At 47.5% G+C, this 21,890-nt stretch overlaps 1 protein-coding gene across 1 annotated transcript in view; it reads right to left on the reverse strand.

Moving 5' to 3' along the window:
• Window positions 1-21,686, reverse strand: part of podxl (podocalyxin-like) — a 160,966-nt gene extending 139,280 nt beyond the window's left edge. Inside the window, exon 1 of the mRNA XM_072470917.1 lies at window positions 21,353-21,686. Coding sequence (XP_072327018.1) covers window positions 21,353-21,383 — 31 coding nt within the window. The 5' untranslated portion in view covers window positions 21,384-21,686. The remainder of the gene's footprint in view (window positions 1-21,352) is intronic.
• Window positions 21,687-21,890: the final 204 nt, after the last annotated feature.

Below are 21,890 nucleotides of genomic sequence, written 5' to 3' on the forward strand. Positions count from 1 at the left end.
GGGGCATCGAGTATAAAAGTTCGCAAATCATGTTACAGTTATATCGAACGTTGGTTCGGCCACATTTGGAATACTGTGTCCAATTCTGGTCCCCACACTACCAGAAGGACGTGGAGGCTTTGCAGAGAGTACAGAAAAGGTTTACAAGGATGTTGCCTGGTATGGAGAGTATTAGCTACGAGGAGAGATTGAATACACTGTGAATTGAACAGCACCAGGGTCCCAGGTTCAATTCCCGGCTTGGGCCACTGTCTGTGCGGAGTCTGCACGTTCTCACTGTGTCTGCATAGGTTTCCTCCGGGTGCTCCGGTTTCCTCCCCCAAGTCCTGAAAGATGTGCTGTTAGGTAATTTGGACATTCTGAATTTTCCCTCGGTGTACCCGAACAGGTGCCGGAATGTGGCGACTAGGGGCTTTTCACGGTAACGTCATTGCAGTGTTAATGTAAGCCTACTTGTGACAATAAAGATTATTTAAAAAATAAATATATCTATGCCCCCTGGTCATGGACCCCTGAACCAAGGGGTGTAGGATCCACCTATCCACTCCATCAGACCTCTCAGAATTTTATACACTCCATTTAGGTATCCTCTCGATTCCTCTGCTCCAATAAATGCCACTCTAACCTGTTTAATCTTTTCTCATAATTAACACTCTCCAGTCCTGACAACAACCTCTTAAATCATCCTTGTTGCGGTTCCAGTGCATTCACAAACACGACAGAATGGGAACCATGTTACAACGGGTTCAACACAGTGCTTATCGATCCCAGTCACTGTAAATCTATGCAGTGGCTCTTTTGTCTTACCGGCAGAAGCCCTCGACGAAAAGGACTTTCACCCGTCGGGGTCCTTGATCCTGGGGAAAGGCCTGTCATGAGTCTACCAAGAACAAGGTGACAAAGGGGTCTCAGCAGCTCTTCGGCCAACCGGCAAGATCCCCAACACCTCCGTAAGATTCTGCCGAGGACTCAATCTGGTAAATCGATGTTGCTATCTTTCCAAAGGCCAATATGTACATCCTGAGGTGCGATTGTGAGGACACCGGACCAGACGCCGACACTTATTAGAATACTGGCCGAGGACCTCAAGCAGTTTTATTGAATTTGTAAAACTGAGGACACTTCACCCTCAGGAGTGGTGACTCTGACCAATAGTTATCTTTTTATGTTGAAACAAACTTTAATTTAAACACAGAATTAACCATATTAACATCAAAGAAAATAGCTTTACAATTATCAGTTGAACAGTTCTTGAACAAAAGGAAAAACTTGAACTTACTATCTACACCTGCTACTAACTCCAATTAAACAATGTGATGAATGCAGGAATTTCAGATATACATCACATTTGTGTAGCTGGTGCAGTAATGGTTAAAAGCCTGGGTTAGGGTGTGTATCTGACAGCTGCGGTGATGTGTTTAAAAAATCTTGGTTTGAAAGGCAGCTAGACTTTGGGGCTACAGATGTGCAATTAAAATATCGTAAAAGTAAGATCATTATTCATTCCAAACATGTATATTGTTTATCTGAATATGGCTAATGGAATTTTGTTTATAGAAAGAAGAATCCCTGCGGAATAGATCATTAGTAATTTGGGCTGGATTCTCCGTTGCGCCGTCAGCCCGGGGATTTTGTGACGGCATACGGCTGCCCAAAATGAAAAACCCCATTGGTCGGCTGGCGAGACAGAGAATCCCGCCCAAAGTGTTTAGTCTTAGTCAGATGGTCAGATGCCCCAGTTAGTGGGGCAGAGATGATCTGGTTAATGGGAAGAACCAGGGCCGAAGAAGTCAAGATTTGAGTTTCGTTTAGATCTGTCTGTGAACAGGACCGCACAGTGGTTAGCACTGCTACCTCACGGCGCTGAGGACCCGGGTTCGATCCCAGTCTCGGGTCACTTGGCTGTATGGAATTTGCACATTCTCCCCGTGCCTGCATGGGTCTCACCCCCACAACCCTAAAACATGTGCAGCGCAGCTGAATTGGCCTCATTAAATTGCCCCTTAATTGGAAAAAAAGAATTGGGTACTCTAAATTTATTTTTAAAAAAGATCTCTCTGTGAACAGATTAGCAGCTTCTGAAAACAGTGAGTTAAAGGTTTCACTGTGAACAGAACAGTTTCTGCAAAAGGTTGTCAGGTTAAACAATAGTCTGTCACAGACAAGGATCTGCAAGCCGGTTCCTGAAGAATCTCTTTCTCTCATAGCAGTTTATCCAAGACATTTCTATAAAGCAAGAATTCCTGGGTCTGCTAACTGTATTTAAAAGTGGATTTTGACCGGAGATATCTTTGCATGTTTGGAGATGAAAATGTAGCAGTTAGGAGATATGTTTCATTTTATAGTGAAGCATTGTTTAACTGGTAATTGTAAGCTAATATGTTAAAGTGAGTTTTAAGACTCTAATAAGGAAGTTTGTTTTAATATACCATATTCTATTTGTGCATGGAGTCACTCCTGGAGCAAAGTATCCTTTTCTCATAATCAAATTAAATAAAATATTGGGGTTTCTGTCTTTAGCAACTTGGTTTTGAAAGGCAACTTTGTTGGAGACTGGTCCGGGATTGTAATAGCAACCCAATAAAGTTCAAATACCACTTATAAATAAAGTTAAAAACAGATTATTTGCTTAGCTGTGTAGACATTTGGGGCAAGATTCTCCGGTATCGGCGCGATGTCCGTCGACAGGCGCCAAAAACGGCACAAATCAGTTGGGCATCGCGCCGCCCCAAAGGTACGGAATCCTCCGCATCTTGGGGGGCCGAGCCCCAACCTTGAGGAGCTAGGCCCATGCCGGACTAATTTCCGCCCCGCCAGCTGGCGGAAAAGACTGGCGCGGAAATGACATTGCCGGGCGTCGCATGCGCAGGAGCGTTAGCGGCCGCTCACGGCATCCCTGCGCATGCGCGGTGGAGACCGTGGCGAAGGTGGAACGAAAAGAGTGCCCCCACGGCACAGGCCCGCCCGTGGATCGGCGGGCCCCGATCGCAGGCCAGACCACCCTGGGGGCACCCCCCAGGGCCTGATCGCCCCGCGCCCCCCCCCAGGACCCCGGAGCTCGCCTGCGCCACCTTGTCCCGCCGATAAGAGAGGTGGTTTAATCCATGCCGGCGGGACAGGCATCCTAGCAGCGGGACTTCAGCCCATCCGGGCCGGAGAATCGCGGGGGGCCGCCAACCGGCGCGGCGCTATTCCCGCCCCCGCCGAATCTCCGGTGCCGGAGAATTCGGCAACCGGCGGGGGCGGGATTCACGCCAGCCCCCGGCGATTCTCCGACCCGGAGGGGGGGGTCGGAGAATCTCGCCCAAGGTGAGAGTTCCTTTCAAGAACAGATCTGCTCAACATAGCAACATTTGGTAAAACTGCTGCTCAATTTAAAATCCTATCCCAAATTGGAAAAACTACAGAAATTCACTCGTTCCATTAATTACATCATCTGCATCCCATGATTAGCTAGGACTAAATACCACCCCCCCCCAAAAAAAATGGTTTACTCTCCAGGGAATCTCCAGCAATCATAACAATACAGACAGTGCCCCAAGCCGGAATCGAACCTGGGACCCTGGAGCTGTGAAGCAATTGTGCTATCCACAAGGCTACCGTGCTGCCCCAAGTTTCCACTTGCGATAACCCCGTTCCAGGCACCTCCCTGAAATAAATTAATATAAAATATCTGGAACCTTCTGTTCTGTCTCCCTTTTTAATTTAATCGTTGTTGCCCTGCTTTGTAAGTTGTCAGATTCAAGGAAAACAAATTGCTAGAATTATTAAAACAATAAACACGTCAACTGAAAATATCAAAACTATTTAAGGAGACTTAATTCTCTGAATTCCACAAAGAGAGCAATTATTCAAGGGCTGACAGCCAATGTTGACTGTTACTGTTTGCTTTAATTTGAAATGTGACGTGCTGCCCAGCCCAGGCACAGTGCCAGTACCTGCGAGCAGCATGTTCCACAGGCAGAGGCCACCTGAGTGCAAATCGTACATGTTGCCCGTCTCCTGTAGCTATGCAGTGACCCGCCCCACGTGTGTTACGGCAATGAACCCAGACTGGTGTCCAAACCCCTCCGTAGTTTCAACCCCTCCTTCCCTATCTCTGTCACCTGTTCGGCCTCGCAATCCTCCAAGCTGGCTGAGCTCCTCTCATTCTGGCCTCTCGTCTATCTCAATTTTCTGTGTTCCACAATGGTTTCAGCTGACTCAACCCCAAACACTAGATTTCCCGACTGAAACCTCTCCCCCTCTCTCTCTCCTCCTTTAAATGTACCTTTTTGACCAAGCTTTCTGGTCACCTGACCCAATGTCTCCTTATGTGGCTTGGTGGCAACTTTTTGTGATAACGCTCCTCTGAAATACCTTGGGAGACCCTATTACTTTAAACGTGGTTATATAAATGCAAATGTTGCTGACTGTTAACCTTCCAGTGATTCAGGATATTAAGAACATGTGGTATCTGGAGAATAAGGGCTGACTGGGGATGCATTATTTGTAGGAGGGTATGTTTATATATTTCATTTTAGTGATGAAGTAAAAACCTGTCAGAAATTGGCAACTGGTAGTCATCTTAAAAGAGCGGGAGGTGTTTTAAAATGTTTTTTAAAAATCATTTACGGAATGCTGGTTAGTTCGTTCGGCATTTATTGCCCGACCCTAGTTGCCCTTTAGAAAGTGATGGTGAGTTGCCTTCTTGAACCGCTGCAGTCCTTGAGGTGTAGGTACACCCAATGTGCTGTTAGGGTGGGAGTTTCAGGATGTTGCCCCAGTGACCGTGAAGGAACGACGATATAGTTCCAAGTCAGGGTGGTGAGGGACTTGGAGGGGAACCTCCAGGTGGTGGGGTTCCCAGGTATCTGCTGCTCTTGTCCTCCTAGATAGCAGTGGCCAGGGGTTTGGAAGGTGCTGCCTAAGGAACCTTGGTGAGTTACTGCAGTGCATCTTGTAGATGGTACACACGGCTGCCACTGTTCGTCAGTGGTGGAAAGTTTGAATGTTTGTGTAAGGGGGAGCAATCAAGCGGGCTGCTTTGTCTTGGATGGTGTTGAGTTTCTGGAGTGTTGTTGGGGCTGCACTCATCCAGGCAAATATAGAGCATTCCATTACACTCCTGACTTGTGCCATGTAGATGGTGGACAGGCTTAGGGGGGTCAGGAGATGAGTTACCCACCGTAGAATTCCTAGTCTTTGACCTGCCTGGTAGCCACAGTATTAATATGGCTAGTCAACTTCTGTTTCTGATCAATGGCAACCCCCAGGATGTTGATTGTGGGGGATTCAGCGATGGTAATGTCATTGAATGTCAAGGGGTAATGGTTAGATCCTCTCTTGTAGGAAATGGTCATTGCCTGGCACTTGTGTGGCAAGAATGTAACTTGCCACTTGTCAGCCCAAGCCTGGATGTGTCCAGGTCTTGCTGCATTTGGACATGGACTGCTTCATTATCTGAGGAGTGGGGAATGGTGCTGAACATTGTGCAGTCATCTGCAAACATCCCCGCTTCTAACCTTATAATGAAGGGAGGTCATTGATGAAGCAGCTGAAGATGGTTGGGGCTAGGACATGACCCTGAGGAACTCCTGCAGTGATGTCCCAGTACTGAGATGATTGACCTCCAACCACCACAATCATTTTCCTTTGTGCCAGGTATGACTCTAACCAGCCGAGAGATTTCCCCTTCATTCCCATTGACTCAGTTTAGCTAGGGCTCCTTGATGGTATACTCGGTCAAATGCTGCCTTGATATTATTGAGCCGTCTGCCCAAAGGCAGGCCCGACCCACAGTGCCAGGAGCTCCACAATGGGTAGGGTAAGGAGGCAGACCCTGTATCCACCCCAGCGAACCCCATGCTATTGGCACCAATCTGATCCACACCAGCTTTCCAGTTAACTGAGCCATCCAGCAAGGGGTCCGAGTTACTGTGGCAACATCCACTTTTACATGTATGTTGATGTCCAAAGCTATGGATAGTGATGGTAGAGGCTCCAATTTTCTTTCTATCACTTGGCTGACCAGGAAACTTTCCCAATGGCCTATTTTGCAAGGATTTACAAGTTGATACTCGACTGGTTTGGTCACATTATTTGGACATCAAGTCCTGGGCCTGAAGTTTTCAGATGGCGTTGGCCCGGGACACATCCTCGCTGACTCTGACAGTCCTGCTGCCGATTTACTTTCAAAAAAGCATTAATTGGACTTCAGCCCCTCGCTTGGGAGGAGGTCCCATCTTGGAGAGCTACCAGCCAATCAAATTGGATTTCCATGAGACTAGGTCATGGGAACCGGAGGCCCAGGTAAGTGTCAGGGAGCCCAGGGCGGGAGCGAGGGGGGAAGGAGGGGGTTGATTGGGGTCTCGGTGATAGCCCAGGATGGAGGGAGGTCCAGAGGTCACTGGGTCTTAAGGGGATGGTGCCCGCAGTCAAGAGGGAGCTCCATGTGAAGACCCCTCCCCTTCCATCCCCCAGGTTCCCTCCGAGATTGACCTTGCTTCATTTCTGGGTATTCCCCCCCCTCCATCCAGAGCTTTCCTCATGTTGCCAGCATAAACATTGAGGCAGGTTGGGAAATGGCCATTAAGGGCCACAATTGGGGCAAGGGCGGGCTTTCTGTCTGCGGCCCTGCCCACCCCAGTGTAAACGGTGCCCGGGCTCCATCATGGGTAGGGTAAGGAGGCAGGTCCTGAAACCCCCGCAGCTGGAAATGGGGGAATCGAACCCCATGTTGTGAGGTTGGCCAGGCGGGAACCCGTCCCTGCAATTTCACTGTCCTCCCCGCATCCCAGAACCTGCTGGGGGCTGGGGAGGTTGCATAAAATTCGGGCCTTGGATTGAGACTTGAACTCAGAGAGAACTTGCTAGGGCCATTTCGGAGGGCAGCCAAGAGTCACCCACATTTCTGGGGGCGGGGTAGGAGAGGCAAATGTCTCTGCTATTGGACATAGTAAATCTCAAACAAATTTGCCAATGACACAAAGATAGATGGGATTATAAACAATATAGGTGGAAGTGTAAAATTACAAAAGAGATATTGATGGTCCAGGTGCATAGATCATTAAAATTGACAATGTACAGAAAATAATCATAAAGGCTAATGGAATGCTGCCTTTATATCTAGCCTCAGCCAGGTTAGATCACACCTGGAATATTGGGAGTGGACCTGGTCACCATGGCCTGAATCCTTCGCCTGTCGGACACGCACACTCGAAGGGCCTGGAATTGGGCACAAATTGCATTCCCAGCCCCGGTTAATGGGCAGCCGACGTGAAACGCATGCTGAGAAAGGCCGAACGCTGCCAGGGAAGGCGGGTGTGGGGAAAAGGGAGGGTGCGGGGCTGGTGCTGCTAATGCGCTCCCTCAGGGGAATAGCTACTGCGGAGCGGCCTCAGGGAGCGACAGGCCTCTGAAAACAAAGATAGCGACGACTATGCAATGAGTGCCCAGGCAGCACAATCAAACACAAACCTCAGCTCAAGTCAACTTTCCAAATTTTATTTCAGCTCGGACATTTCATCCCACCCTTGATCGACGTTGAAGCTGAAACGGAAAGGCCGCCTGGCCAATTGGATCGCCAGCCAAACATAAAAGCAGGCGGTAAAACTGCTTTCAACTGGTGCCTTAATGGGCCAAATTGCCAACTTGGTTGTGCCATCCAAAATATTGTTTGAGTGCACAATGACATCGGGATGAGTGCCCACCGCCTTCTTGCACAAGTTCACACGCCTCCAGGTTGGAACGTGCATCCGCCCGAGCAACGTAACACTCTGGACCATACCTCAGGAAGGAAATAGTGACCTTGTGTAGCTTCAACAGATTTGATAGCTGGCCTCTAAGGGTGAAGCTACCAGGAGAGATTAAACAAACAGGTTGGATTCCCAGGAATTTAGAAGTTTAACATGAAGCATTTGCCTTTTCATATTACTGTGAAGGATCCCAGAGCATTGTTCTGAAGAACAGGGAGTTCAACTTGGTGTCCTGACCAATATTTATCGCTCGGTTGACATCAGTGAAACTGATTTCCTGGTCGTTCTGTAGCTGCTGGCTGAAAGTCTGCTGTGTGAAAGTTGGCTGCTATGATTCATACGTTACAACAGTGTCCCCACTAGATTCCCCATTGGCATTAAAGCGCTTCCTGATGCTTTGAGGTAGTGAAGCTGTTTTGGCACACATGGGGCTATATGCACTCTTCCTCCTCCAGGTACCATGCCCTCAGAGGGCATTGGCAACCATGAATTTCAATTGGATTGCTCCATGATTGTGCTTGGCAAAGTCCTGTAGTGGTTTGCCATTATCTCCTGCAGTGTGGCTGACCACTCTTTACCACCTGCTATTGGGCACATTGGAAGGACTTACAGGCTGATAATCAACCTGCTTGGCCAAATTATGCAAACACCTCCGATGGCCATCAAGCAACTCAGAGTCAGTGGTAGGGACGCTACCACAGCACCTCACGCCTCAATGCTCTATGCACTAAGGGTGTGTCATGAATTTGATTACCAACAGCACTAAAAGAAAGTGAACAAAACTTAATAGGATGCAACATGCCCAGCAACAGGTAGAAATCTGTCTAGAGACAGCAGTAGCCAATATTCAAAAGGCCCCAGTGAGATGTCTCGCTCTCCAGTAGTAAGTTTAGAGGGCAATTTAGATAAGAATCAAATGTGAATGGCTTATGAGGACACATTTGTGAATATCAATGATTAATGGATAGTTAAGAAAGTTGATAGGGGCAGACAGCTGAATACACAGAAGGCATAATCAAAGAGGAACAAAGGTACAATTGGTCGGATGATCAGAAGCAAGGCAGGCAGTTGACACCTATCAGCCTCAGAAGTAGACAAGCTGGTTTTCCAGCTAACCACCTCGAGGTCACGTTTCCATCAAACAAGCCTCTAAGTCTCAGAGACAAGGCAGTGCAGAAAACCTTCGTACCAGCAGTTTTAAATATCTTTGCTGGACCAGGAGAAGATGTTTCCCAGACTTGAGTATTATCCCTGTCTTATGTGGTAAGCTGGTTATTTGATTTGGATGTTGTTTGGGGAACTCAGGAAGTCTTATGGAGTTCAGGTATTGTAGGTATATTTTGGAATGAGGGGTGCGTTCTACATAAACTGTGTATGTGTTTAGCAATTCATATGTTGTAATTATCTGAGAGTTCAAGTAGTCCTGTTTGTGCGTATTTGCCTTTTGTTCACTTCAATAGTCTTTAATAATTGGTACACGATGACTGGGCTGTTTATTCTCACTGGGGTTAGGGTGGCGGGGGGTGGGGGGGGGGGTTGAGGCTGGGTTTAAGGAAGGTGGAGATGGGGCATTTCCATTTTGAAGCACCCTCTCCCTTACTTCCCTTCTATTGCAGCCTGCTGCTACTTTCAAGGTGGAAGGCCTCTGATTGGCGCACCAGCTTTGTGATTGTTCATGCTGCCCATAATTGTGCGCTGAACCTGCCCGATGGTCATTCATTGGCTGCATTGGGAAAGATCACACTGAGCGGCTATTGCCCTCCGAGGGAATGGGTTTGGGACCTGGATAGAGTCCTGACAGCTATTTCCTGTCCCCGGAGGTAAAATCCTGCTCCAGATGCTAAGTGCCCTGGTTGACGCACTGAACATGGGGCGGGATTCTCTGTTGCCCGACGGCGATATCGTAATCGGCGAAGCCCCCAAATCGGGGGCTCCGCCGGTTTTCTATTCTCTGCCCCCTCCAAAATGGCGTCATACGCCACATGCCGTTAGAATGGCAGCACTTCATCGGAAGCCCCCCCCACCCCCTGGTGCTCCGCCCCCGATGGGCTGAGTTCCTGAACGTACAGGAGACATGTGGTCTCAGCGATCGGGAACCGGGCATGGCGGCTGCGGAGGTTTCCCTATTGTTCAGGTGCACCTCCCTCGCTGGTGCCTGTCTGACTGGTCGCAGGTGAGGCCACCCCCACTTACCTTCCAGTCTGGACTCCTGCTCCAGGTTTGCTGCAGCCCCAGCAATGGCCACTGCTCCCAGTACACTGCTGGGGCTGGGGAGCTGCAGGGCATCTGATTGGCCAGAGGTTCTGGGAGGTGTGACGTCCATAGAACCATAGATTCTCTGCAGTGCAGAAGGAGGTCATTCGGCCCATCGAGTCTGCACCCACCCTCTGAAAAAAACACCCTGGGCCCACTCCCCCCCCCCCCCCCCACCCTCACCTTGTAAGCCCGACTAATCTGCACGTTCCTGGACACTAAAGGGGCAATTTTAACACGGCCAATCCACCCAACCTGCCACATGTTTGGACTCCCACATGGAGTTGGAAGACACAGTTTGAGGCAATTAGCTGCTGTAAAAGCCGGTCATGGCTTCCTGGGCTGACAGAGCTGGGATTGCCTCCGAGAGTTCAGTTGGGCATTTTTACCACATGACTCCCGGCGTAATTAATGCTTTTCCCCATACACACAGGTACATCACATGTTACACTGCTGGGATTTAGGTCCCTTTGTTCAACCAGAGTGTTGACTGAATATCCAGCAGAACAATACTAATGCAGCATGGAGCATTGTTAAAATTGACCATAAATAAAGCGGTGAACTCGCATACAATTGTTTCCAAAGGCGGGGCAAATATAGTTCACAGCTGGGATGTACGAACATATCTGGTATCTGTTACAAGGCCAGACCACATCAAACAATCCAGAAAGATAGATGGAGCTTCAGCCATTGGCCATCAAGGTCCGAACCTCAAGAGGTGTTGCCAGGCTACCCCTCACCTTGAATATCGTGTACTCTTCTGATTGCCTTATTTTCAAATTGAGAGAACTTGACATAAGGCCAACATGAAGGACATCACCAAGGCTGAAAAGATGAGATTAAAATGAAAGGGCAGGAAAGTCTAAATTTAGGTATTTGAGTTGCAGCAGGATTATTCAATTCTCTGAGAACTAACTCACGCTTCAGGCTCGAGGCTTGTGTTGTTGCTTGGTGACATACTTTCATACCAACGACTCAGTCCTCTTTTGAGATCGCTATTAACTATGTGTGGCATCTAATTGAAGAAAGATGTGGGTGGCCTAAGCAGAAAGGGCAGGGCATTTGGTAAGGAAAGCTGAACGATCAAAAAGGATTGATCAAAGGGCTGTGCGGTGGCACAGTGGGTTAGCCCTGCAGCCTCAGGGCGCCGAGGTCCCAGGTTCGATCCCGGCTCTGGGTCACCGTCCGTGTGGAGTTTGCACATTCTCCCCCTGTTTACGTGGGTTTCACCCCCACAACCCAAAAGATGTGCAGGCTAGGTGGATTGGCCACTCTAAATTGCCCCTTAATTGGAAATAATGAATTATGTACTCTAAATTTATAAAAAAGAAGAAAAAAAAAAGGATTGATCAATTATCGACCCTGTACCAACTCCTCCGAGGACGTACTCTCTGAGATAGAAGGTTCCAGGCCAAAGTCCCAGTCCAGAGACCTGAACACAAAATCTAGGCTGACATCCCAGCGCAGCACTGAGGTTGCACTGTCAGAGGTGCAGGCCTTTGGATGGGACGCTAAACCGAGGCTCCGTCTGCCTTCTCTGGTCGATGTAGAAAACCGTACACCGTTATTTGGAAGAAGAGCAGTAATAATAACATCCAATGGGTCAACTCCAACACTTCCAACACAGCATTGACATATCAATCTGGATGATGTGGTCAACACATTGGCGTGCAGCTCGAACCCACAAAATGTAGACACAAGGGAGCTCTGACACACAGCCAAGGTTCAAGCAAAGAAAGACACAAAGTCAAAGCAGTCATAATAATGGCCTAATAAAAGCAAATTACTGCAGGTGTTGGGATGTGAAACAAAAACAGAAAATACTGGGCAACCTCAGCAGGTCTGACAGCATATAAGAACATAAGAACTAGGAGCAGGAGTAGGCCATCTGGCTCCTCGAGCCTGCTCCACCATTCAATGAGATCACGGCTGATCTTTTGTGGACTCAGCTCCACTTTCCGGCCCGAACACCATAACCCTTAATCCCTTTATTCTTCAAAAAACTATCTATCTTTATCTTTAAAACATTTAATGAAGGAGCCTCTACTGCTTCATTGGGCAAGGAATTCCATAGATTCACAACCCTTTGGGTGAAGAATGTTCTCCTAAACTCAGTCCTAAATCTACTTCCCCTTATTTTGAGGCTATGCCCACTAGTTCTGCTTTCATCCGCCAGTGGAAACAACCAGCCCGCATCTATCCTGTCTATTCCCTTCATAATCTTATATGTTTCTGTAAGATCACCCCCTCATCCTTCTAAATTCCAACGAGTACAGTCCCAGTCTACTCAACCTCTCCTCGTAATCCAACCCCTTCAGCTCTGGGATTAACCTAGTGAATCTCCTCTGCACACCCTCCAGGGCCAGTACGCCCTTTCTCAAGTTAAGGAGACCAAAACTGAACACAATACTCCAGGTGTGGCCTCACTAACACCTTATACAATTGCAGCAGAACCTCCCTAGTCTTAAACTCCAACTCCTAGCAATGAAGGACAAAATTCCATTTGCCTTCTTAATCACCTGTTGCACCTGTAGACCAACTTTTTGTGACTCATGCACTAGCACACTCATGTCTCTCTGCACAGCAGCATGTTTTAATATTTTATCTTTTAAATAATAATCCCTTTTGCTGTTATTCCTACCAAAATGGATAACCTCACATTTGTCAACATTGTATTCCATCTGCCAGACCCTAGCCCATTCACTTAGCCTATCCAAATCCCTCTGCAGACTTCCAGTATTCGCTGCACTTTTTGCTTTACCACTTTTATCTTAGTGTCGTCTGCAAACTTGGACACATTGCCCTTGGTCCCCAACTCCAAATCATCTATGTAAATTGTGACCAGTTGTGGGCCCAACACTGATCCCTGAGGGACACCACTAGCTACTGATTGGCAACCAGAGAAACACCCATTAATCCCCACTCTTTGCTTTCTATTAATTAACCAATCCACTATCCATGCTACTACTTTCCCTTTAATGCCATGCATCTTTATCTTATGCAGCAACCTTTTGTGTGGCACCTTGTGAAAAGCTCTCTGGAAATCCAGATATACCACACCCATTGGCTCCCCGTTATCTACCGCACTGTTAATGTCCTCAAAATATTCCACTAAATTAGTTAGGCATGCCCTGCCCTTTATGAACCCATGCTGTGTCCGCCCAATGGGACAATTTCCATCCAGATGCCTCGCTATTTCTTCCTTGATGATAGATTCCAGCATCTTCCCTACTACCGAAGTTAAGCTCACTGGCCTATAATTACCCGCTTTCTGCTTACCTCCTTTTTAAACAGTGGTGTCACGTTTGCTCACTTCCAATCCGCCGGGACCACCCCAGAGTCTAGTGAATTTTGGTAAATTATCACTAGTGCATTTGCAATTTCCCTAGCCATCTCTTTTAGCACTCTGTGATGCATTCCATCAGGTCCAGGAGACTTGTCTACCTTTAGCCCCATTAGCTTGCCCATCACTACCTTCTTGGTGATAACAATCCTCTCAAGGTCCTCACCTGTCATAGCCTCATTTCCATCAGTCACTGGCATGTTATTTGTGTCTTCCACTGTGAAGACCGACCCAAAAAACCTGTTCAGTTCCTTAACCATTTCCTCATCTCCCATTATTAAATCTCCCCTCTCATCCTCTAAAGGACCAATATTTACCTTAGCCACTCTTTTTTGTTTTATGTATTTGTAGAAACTTTTACTATCTGTTTTTATATTCTGAGCATGTTTACTCTCATAATCTATCTTACTCTTCTTTATAGCTTTTTTAGTAGCTTCCTGTTGCCCCCTAAAGATTTCCCAGTCCTCTCGTCTCCCACTGATTTTTGCTACTTTGTATGTTTTTCACTTCAATTTGCTACTCTCCCTTATTTCCTTAGATATCCACGGTTGATTTTCCCTTGGAAGGTTCTCCACTGTTCCTCAACTGTTTCACCATAAAGTCTTTGCTCCCAGTCTACCTTAGCTAGTTCTTCTCTCATCCCATTGTAATCTCCTTTGTTTACACACAAAACACTAGTGCTTGATTTTATCTTCTCACCCTCCATCTGTATTTTAAATTCCACCATATTGTGATCGCTCCTTCCGAGAGGATCCCTAACTATGTGATCCTGAATCAATCCTGTCTCATTAGACAGGACCAGATCTAGGACCACTTGTTCCCTTGTAGGTTCCATTACATACTGTTCGAGGAAACTATCGCGGATACATTCTATAAACTGCTCCTCAAGACTGCCTTGACCGACCTGGTTAAACCAATCAACATGTAGATTAAAATCCCCCATGATAACTGCTGTACCATTTCTACATGCATCTGTTATTTCTTTGTTTATTGCCTGTCCCACCATAATGTTACTATTTGGTGGCCTATAGATTACTCCTATCAGTGACTTTTTCGCCTTACTATTCCTGATTTCCACCCAAATGGATTCAACCTTATCCTCCATAGCACCGATGTCATCCCTTACTGTGGCCCGGATGTCATCCTTAAATAACAGAGCTACACCACCTCCCTTACCATCCACTCTGTCCTTCCGAAAAGTTTGATACACTCGGATATTTAACTCCCAGTCGTGACCATCCTTTACCCATGTTTCAGTAATGGCCACTAAATCATAGTCATTCACGATGATTTGCGCCATCAACTCATTTACCTTATTCCGAATACTACAAGCATTTAGGTAAAGTACACTTATGTTGGCTTTTTTTTACCTCTGTTCTGAATCTTAACACCTCGATCAGTAACCTCTCCTAAGTTATATTTCCTCTTAACCTTTCTCCTAATTTTCCTTGTCGTTGAACCCTTATCTTGATGTAACAACCTGCCGCGTCGCTTACCATTAATGTTTTCACTTCCCGTTTTATTCCTTTTAGTATTCCTGGTCCTATTCACTGAGCTCCCCTCAGTCACTGTACCTTGTACTGTCGCCCTTTTTGATTTTTGACTATGGCTTCTCTGCCTTACACTTTCCCCCTTCCTGCCTTTTATTTCTGTCCCTGTTTTACTACCTTCCAACTTCCTGCATCGGTTCCCATCCCCCTGCCACATTAGTTTAAACTCTCCCCAACAGCTCTAGCAAACCCCCCCCCCCCCCGCTAGGACATCTGTTCCAGTCCTGCCCAGGTGCAGACCGTCCGGTTTGTACTGGTCCCACCTCTCCCAGACCGGTCCCAATGTCCCAGGAATTTGAATCCCTCCCTCTTGCACCATCTCTCGAGCCACGCATTCATCCTCTCTATCCTGACATTCCTACTCTGACTAGCTCGTGGCACTGGTAGCAATCCTGAGATTACTACTTTTGAGCTCCTAGCTCCCTAAATTCAGCTTGTAGGACCTCGTCCTGTTTTTTACCTATATCGTTGGTGCCTATGTGCACCACGACAGCTGGCTGTTCACCCCCCCCCCCCCCCCCCCCCCAAGCATCTGTGGAGAGAGAAGGGAGCTGACGTTTCGAGTCTGGATGTCCAAGCAAAAATAGTATCTTACCTGCTTAAGTGAAATTCTGTGTTGCCCTTAACTGCCCTAAACTTGGTTTGTTTTCACTGGAACGACGGAGGTTGAGTGGCGACTGATAGAGGTCTACAGAATTATGAGGGGCATTGACAGGGTGGATAGTCAGAGACTTTTTCCCAGGGTAGAGGGGTCAATTGCTAGGGGGCATAGGTTTAAGGTGCGAGGGGCAAGGTTTAGAGGAGATGTACGAGGCCCGTTTTGACACAGAGGGTAGTGGGTGCCTGGAACTCGCTGCCGGAGGAGGTGGTGGAAGCAGGGACGATAGTGGCGTTTAAGGGGCATCTTGACAGATACACGAATAGGATGGGAAAAGAAGGACACGGTCCCCGGAAGTGTAGACAATTTTAGTTTAGACGGGCAGCATGGTCGACGCAGGCTTGGAGGGCTGAAGGGCCTGTTCCTGTGCTGTACTTTTCTTTGTTCTTTGTTTGCCTTACACAAAGCACAAATGTCAAATGATAATTGTGATTTCACAAACATGTCAAATATGGATAAATTCATTATGTTCAACAGAAACGCTGAAAAGGGAGCATGATCATCAATGAGAGGGATTAACCCTGCACATCTTTGGATTGTGGGGGTGAGACACACGCAGGCAAGAGTTGAATGTGCAAACTCCACGTGGACAGTGACCTGGAGCCAGGATGAAAACTGGGTCCTTGGCGTTGTGAGGCAGCAGTGGTAACCACTGCGCCACCGTGCCGCCCAATGCCCTTGTTTCTGAGTCAGGAAAGCTGTGGGTCCAGAGGCCCGGGCGCATAATTTTGGCTTGTACTTTGGGGCAGTACTGAGGGAGTGCTGCATGCTCTGAGGTAGTGTCCTTTGGATAAGATGTGATACTGTAGCTGTGTGCGCCCTGTCCGGCCGATGCTGAAGGTCTCACACAGTACGTGAAGAAGAGTGGGGTGGCCTGACCAACCCTCAACTGACACCAAAATATGAACAAAATTAGGCGATCTGGTTATTCGTCTCAAAGCTGTTTCTGGGATCTTGCTGTGCTCAAATATCACAACTGTATCCAAACATTTTTTGAAATTAAGTCATTAATTGGCTGTAAAGCACTTCATGATGCCCTGAGGTTTTGAGAGGGACTACATAAATGCAAGTTCCTCCTTCCTTTATATGGGTATCTGGGCGATTTGGTTTGTAGCGTCTGAAAGATTAGGGTGGGTTTCTGTGTGTGTAGTAAGGTAGCTGCCCCAAAGAATCTCAATCCAGGGATGTGGTGCTATTGCTGCAGACTGTGGGCCAGAAATATCACTCAGTCACCCGTGAGGAATGTACGTGATCGCAACTTACTAATTCCGCTTGACATATAATCATCAACAAATTGGTGAAATCCAAAAATCGTAATCTTGAAGGAATTAAACTTCTGCGGGTTACTTTAGTTTGGATCTATAGGCAATGGGTTTGCCTGCGTCCCATTGTTACAGTTTGCAATCTAATTCTGAGCAGAAAGCAGTATATGTTTTAAAGAATGCAAGAGATGAAGAGATGATAGTCCTTAAGATCACGAGAGTCCAAATGGAGCTGCTTGCTCACACACCATTACTCACCATTCCTTGGGATGACCCACATTTTGTTCAAAGGCTGCAGCTGAGCTGATAGTAGGCAGACCTCAGTGTGGTATCTTTCTGACACATTCCAGCTATAGATCACTGAAGACACTCTCAACTGCAGCCAGTAAATTCTTAGTAAAGTGTTCCCAGCCATTTGAAAGCTGGCAAAGCCCACAATCCTGTAAGGTGTAAAGACTATACATTTCCTATCAATCCCCATGCAGCAGATGTTGAGAGTGAATTAAAGGCAGGGTATAGAGAGGGCTATGATGAGAGTTAGCTTTCTCAGCTTATCATTAGATGCAGCACGGTAGCACACATGGCTAGCACTGTGGGTTCACAGCGCCAGGGTCCCAGGTTCGATTCCATGCTGGGTCACTGTCGGTGTGGAGTCTGCACGTTCTCCCAGTGTCTGCGTGGGTTTCCTCCGGGTGCTCCGGTTTCCTCCCACAGTCCAAAGATGTGCAGGTTAGGTGGATTGGCCATGCTAAATTGCCCTTAGTGTCCAAAAAAGGTTAGGAGGGGTTATTGGGATAGGGTGGGAGTGAGGGCTTAAGTGGGTTGGTGCAGACTCGATGGGCCGAATGGCCTCCACCTGCACTGTATGTTCTATGTTCTTAAGTGCAAAAATTGCAATAGTCGGAATCCATTTTAGCGAAGTGGTTCAAGACCGTGGAGAAGGACAGCAATATTAAATCGTAAAAGCTTTCTAATATTAGGGTATTTAGACCCATTGATACAACTTGACTCTGGCTCCCCAAATTCACCATGAGCAGATAGTGGTTTTAAATTGTTATCAGTGCCTTGGTAACACCACAGAGGCTTCTGATGATAGTGCCAAACCTGTTTAAGAATAAGAATAATCTTAATTGTCACACATTAACACTGCAATGAAGTTACTGTGAAAAGCCCCTAGTAGCCACATTCCGGCACCTGTTCGGGTACATGGAGGGAGAATTCAAAATGTCCAATTCACCTAACAGCACGTCTTTTGGTACTTGTAGAAGGAGACCGGAGCACCCAGAGGAAACCCACTCAGACACGGGGAGAACGTGCAGACTCCACACAGACAGTGACCCAAGCCAGGAATCGACCCGGGCGCTGTGAAGCAACAGTGCTAACCATTGTGCTACCGTGCTGCCCATTACACATTCATGTCAAACACTTTGTTATTTTGATGAAGGCATCAATCTTATTTTGCTTTGAGTTGCTGAATGCTCTCACGAGAGCAACAGAGAAAGGAGTTTCAAAAAGGAACTTACTTGTCACGCATATTGCAAACTCACTGGCACTCGATATAAACAATGAATGCTTTCAAAATAAACCCGAAGGGCGCACTTTTAATTTTCAAGAAAAACATTTTCGGGGCGTGGGTGGGTGGGAGCAACTCAGGACCCATCTCCAAAATGCATCACCGATCATGAGGAGGAGAGGGAATCTATCCTGATGGACTGTGTACAATTCTAGCCCTGACTGGAGGAATCACACAGTCACTTCAACAGGTCTTAAGTTCACTGTTGGCTCTCGGGTACAAGAAGGATTTTCATTTTTTTGGTTGCGCTGAGTGATATGGATGCCTCCAAATTATTATCACCACCTTCACAATGCAACAATCTTCAGAATTAAAGAGCAAAGGTGCAGGGCTTACTATCTTACTTCCATCTCAAAAGGAGCTCAGCTGTTCGAAGGAATTTCTTTCCACGAGGCATCTGTTGGGAAGTTATTCCGAGATTTAGCATTTTGAGCAATGTGTATGATACATACACATCGCCTGACCCTGTTCTTTGCACCATTGTGGCACTTGACTCTGAAATTGCCAAGTACTTGGGAGCAGAGAGTGGGTCACAGTGATGTGAGAACTATGACCTCCTGGTGTTGCGCTTTCTGCTCTTTGAGCTTGGCAGATCCAAAAATCGAACCAGGATTTTATTTTTGTTCAAACAGCCCAGTCTTCCTCATTGGGTAGTGCAATTTCTGTGCAAAACTATTGGCTCAAACTGATGCCACACTGACTTGCTACACAGATGTGCTGCCGTCACCAAGAAATGAAGGGTTAATCTTCAGGACATTGCTGTCAGGAATACAGGTGGAAAATCACAGGGCATTTTCTTTTTAAGTGCATTTTTCCATTGCCGTTGAACATTTTGTGTGTTATGTAGAATTTACTGCACAGAACCAGGTTATTTAACCCAACTGATCCCTGCCTGTGATTCTGCTCCACACAAGCCTCCTTGATCTTAATTTATCAGCACCTCTCACACACACAACAGCACACACAAACTCTTTCTTGCTCTTTTTTAAATACATTTAGAGTACTCAATTTTTTTTTTTCTAATTAAGGAGCAATCTATCGTGGCCAATCCACCCAACCTGCCCAAAGATGGGTTGTGGGGGTGAAACCCACGCAAACACAGGGAGAATGTGCAAACTCCACACGGACAGTGACCCGGGGCTGGGATTGAACCCAGGTCCTCAGCGCAGTAGTCAGCGGTGCTAACCACTGCACCACCGTGCTGGACTTTTTCTTGCTCTTGTACCTAACCAGCTTCCCCCTAAATGTATCAGTGTTATTTGTCTCAGTTACTCCATGTGGCAGGAAGATCCACATTCAAACCACTTTCTGGGTAAATAGGTTTCCCTGAATTGACCACTGAATTTAATAGTGATGGCTATCTTATATTCATGGCCCCTAATTTTGGTCTCCGTCACACATGGAAACTCTATGTCACTCCTGCCAAAACTCCTCAGGAATTGAAAGACCTCTGACACCTCTCAGCCTTTTACTTGGTTGAGAAACGAGCCCCAACCTCATTAGAAAACCATATCGCAGATGGAGGCGGAGGTGGGTACAGGCTGTTTGACCGGGTGGGGCAATTGGAGCTGGGGGTCCACACTACAAAAGGTCAAGGAATATGCCCGCTCAGAATTGGCAATCCTGGTGGTGAAGCTGGAAGTTCACAAAAGTGAATCGTGCAACCAAACAATGCTGCCTAGAGACAGAGCATTCGGAGTAGGAACATCCGTCCTTCCAGGGCATTGTGGCATTGATCGTGTATGGGTCCAAAGATGCGCAGGTTAGGTGGATTGGCCATGATCAACGTGTGGGGTTACAGGATAGGGCAGGAGAGTGGGCCTGGGCTTAGTGCCCTTTCGGAGGGTCGGTTCAGACTCAATAGGCCGAATGAGGTTCTATGGGAGGTGTTTTTAAAATTCATCCCAGGGATGTGTCTGGCTAGGCCAGCATTCATTGCCCATCCCTAATTGTCTTTGTGAAGGTGGTGATGAGCCGCCTCCATAAAATCATAGAATTTACAGTGCAGGAGGAGGCCATTTGGCCCATCGAGTCAGCACCGGCCCTTGGAAAGAGGACCCCACTCAAGCTCACACCTCCACTCTATCCCCGTAAACCCACCTAACCATTTTTGTGGACACTAAAGGCAATTTATCATGGCTAATTCACCTAACAAGCACGTCTTTGGACTGTGGGAGGAAACCGGAGCACCCGGAGGAAACTCACGCAGACACGGGGAGAACGTGCAGATTCCACACAGAGAGTGACCCAAGCCGAGAATCCAACCTGGGACCCTGGAGCTGTGAAGCACCAGTGTTAACCACTGTGCTACCGAGCAACCTTCTCGAACCGCTGCAGCCCACGTGGTGTAGGCACACCCACTGTGCTGTTAGGCAAGGGGGTTCCAGGATCTTGGTATTGACTGCCTGTTCAACACCACCTCGGGCAACCCGGTGGCCTGGGCATGGCTGCTGGCAACCGGGCAACCTCCTCCCTCCCCAGGGCTGGGGTCACTGCACCATGGTGAGGGGTTGGGGTAAGTGCGGGGAATGGGAACCCAGATAACTCAGTGAAAATTAACACACATTTGAATGCTCACAGCAAGTAACCCACTGCAATTGTATGAAGGAGTGCCTTGCAAGGTCCTGAACTATTATTCATGGATGTTTAATTCAGGGCTGGTTTGCAGCAGGGAACAGACAGACTGGGTAGTATCCACCCCCCCCCCCCCCCCCCCCTTCTTCTCTCGCTCGAACCTCCAGCCACGAGGAATTCCTCTGTTCGCTATATATCGTAAATGCCCCTGAAAGATGAGCGTCGTTACAACCGCCCGGCCACCTCGCAGGCAAAGTTGTAAACCCCAGTGCAATAAAGTCAGCGAACACTGAAGACCTTCCACTCTGCTGCACTCAGACCTGAACGATATTCCTCAAAGCTCACCCTGGCCCCGAACGTTAACTAGCAAACAGCCAAAAAACACATAAAGCGTCAGACTTACCGAGGAAACAGACAACGAACAACAGCTTCATCTTCCCCAGATCCCAGTGATAGAGTTGGTTTGATTGGTGAACTCTTTGTAACTGCAACTTGTTTCATTCAACTCAGATCTTCGCCTGGGTCTTTGGTTTCTTTTTTTTTGGTGCTTCGTTGCAGGTTGGCTTTCTAAACAATCCGGCTTTTGTTTTTTCTCTCTTTCTCTCTCTCCTGCCTCTAGCTACGTGTGTGTAAATGGTCCACCGTTTATGTCTGGTTCACTGATGCTCACAGACCGCAGGCACTGAAATGACAATAGCGTCAGTCCCGCTGAAACAGACCAGCCCCAGAGGAAATCCCAAGCAGAACTTCCCCCTTAAAGGGACACGCACCCTCGCTCGTCGCCCCTCACTGGAACTCCCTCCAACGACTTAAAAGAGCCGGTCACAGTTCTGTCTGCCAGAGAGGTGGGGGTGAGGAACTATTTTCTCACGCAGTGACCTGGAACTCGCTGACCATGAGATTTGGGGATGGGGTGGGAAGGGAGGGGGAGGTGTTGAGGA

Source organism: Scyliorhinus torazame, chromosome 13, assembly GCF_047496885.1.
Source record: "Scyliorhinus torazame isolate Kashiwa2021f chromosome 13, sScyTor2.1, whole genome shotgun sequence".
Taxonomy (NCBI): domain Eukaryota; kingdom Metazoa; phylum Chordata; class Chondrichthyes; order Carcharhiniformes; family Scyliorhinidae; genus Scyliorhinus; species Scyliorhinus torazame.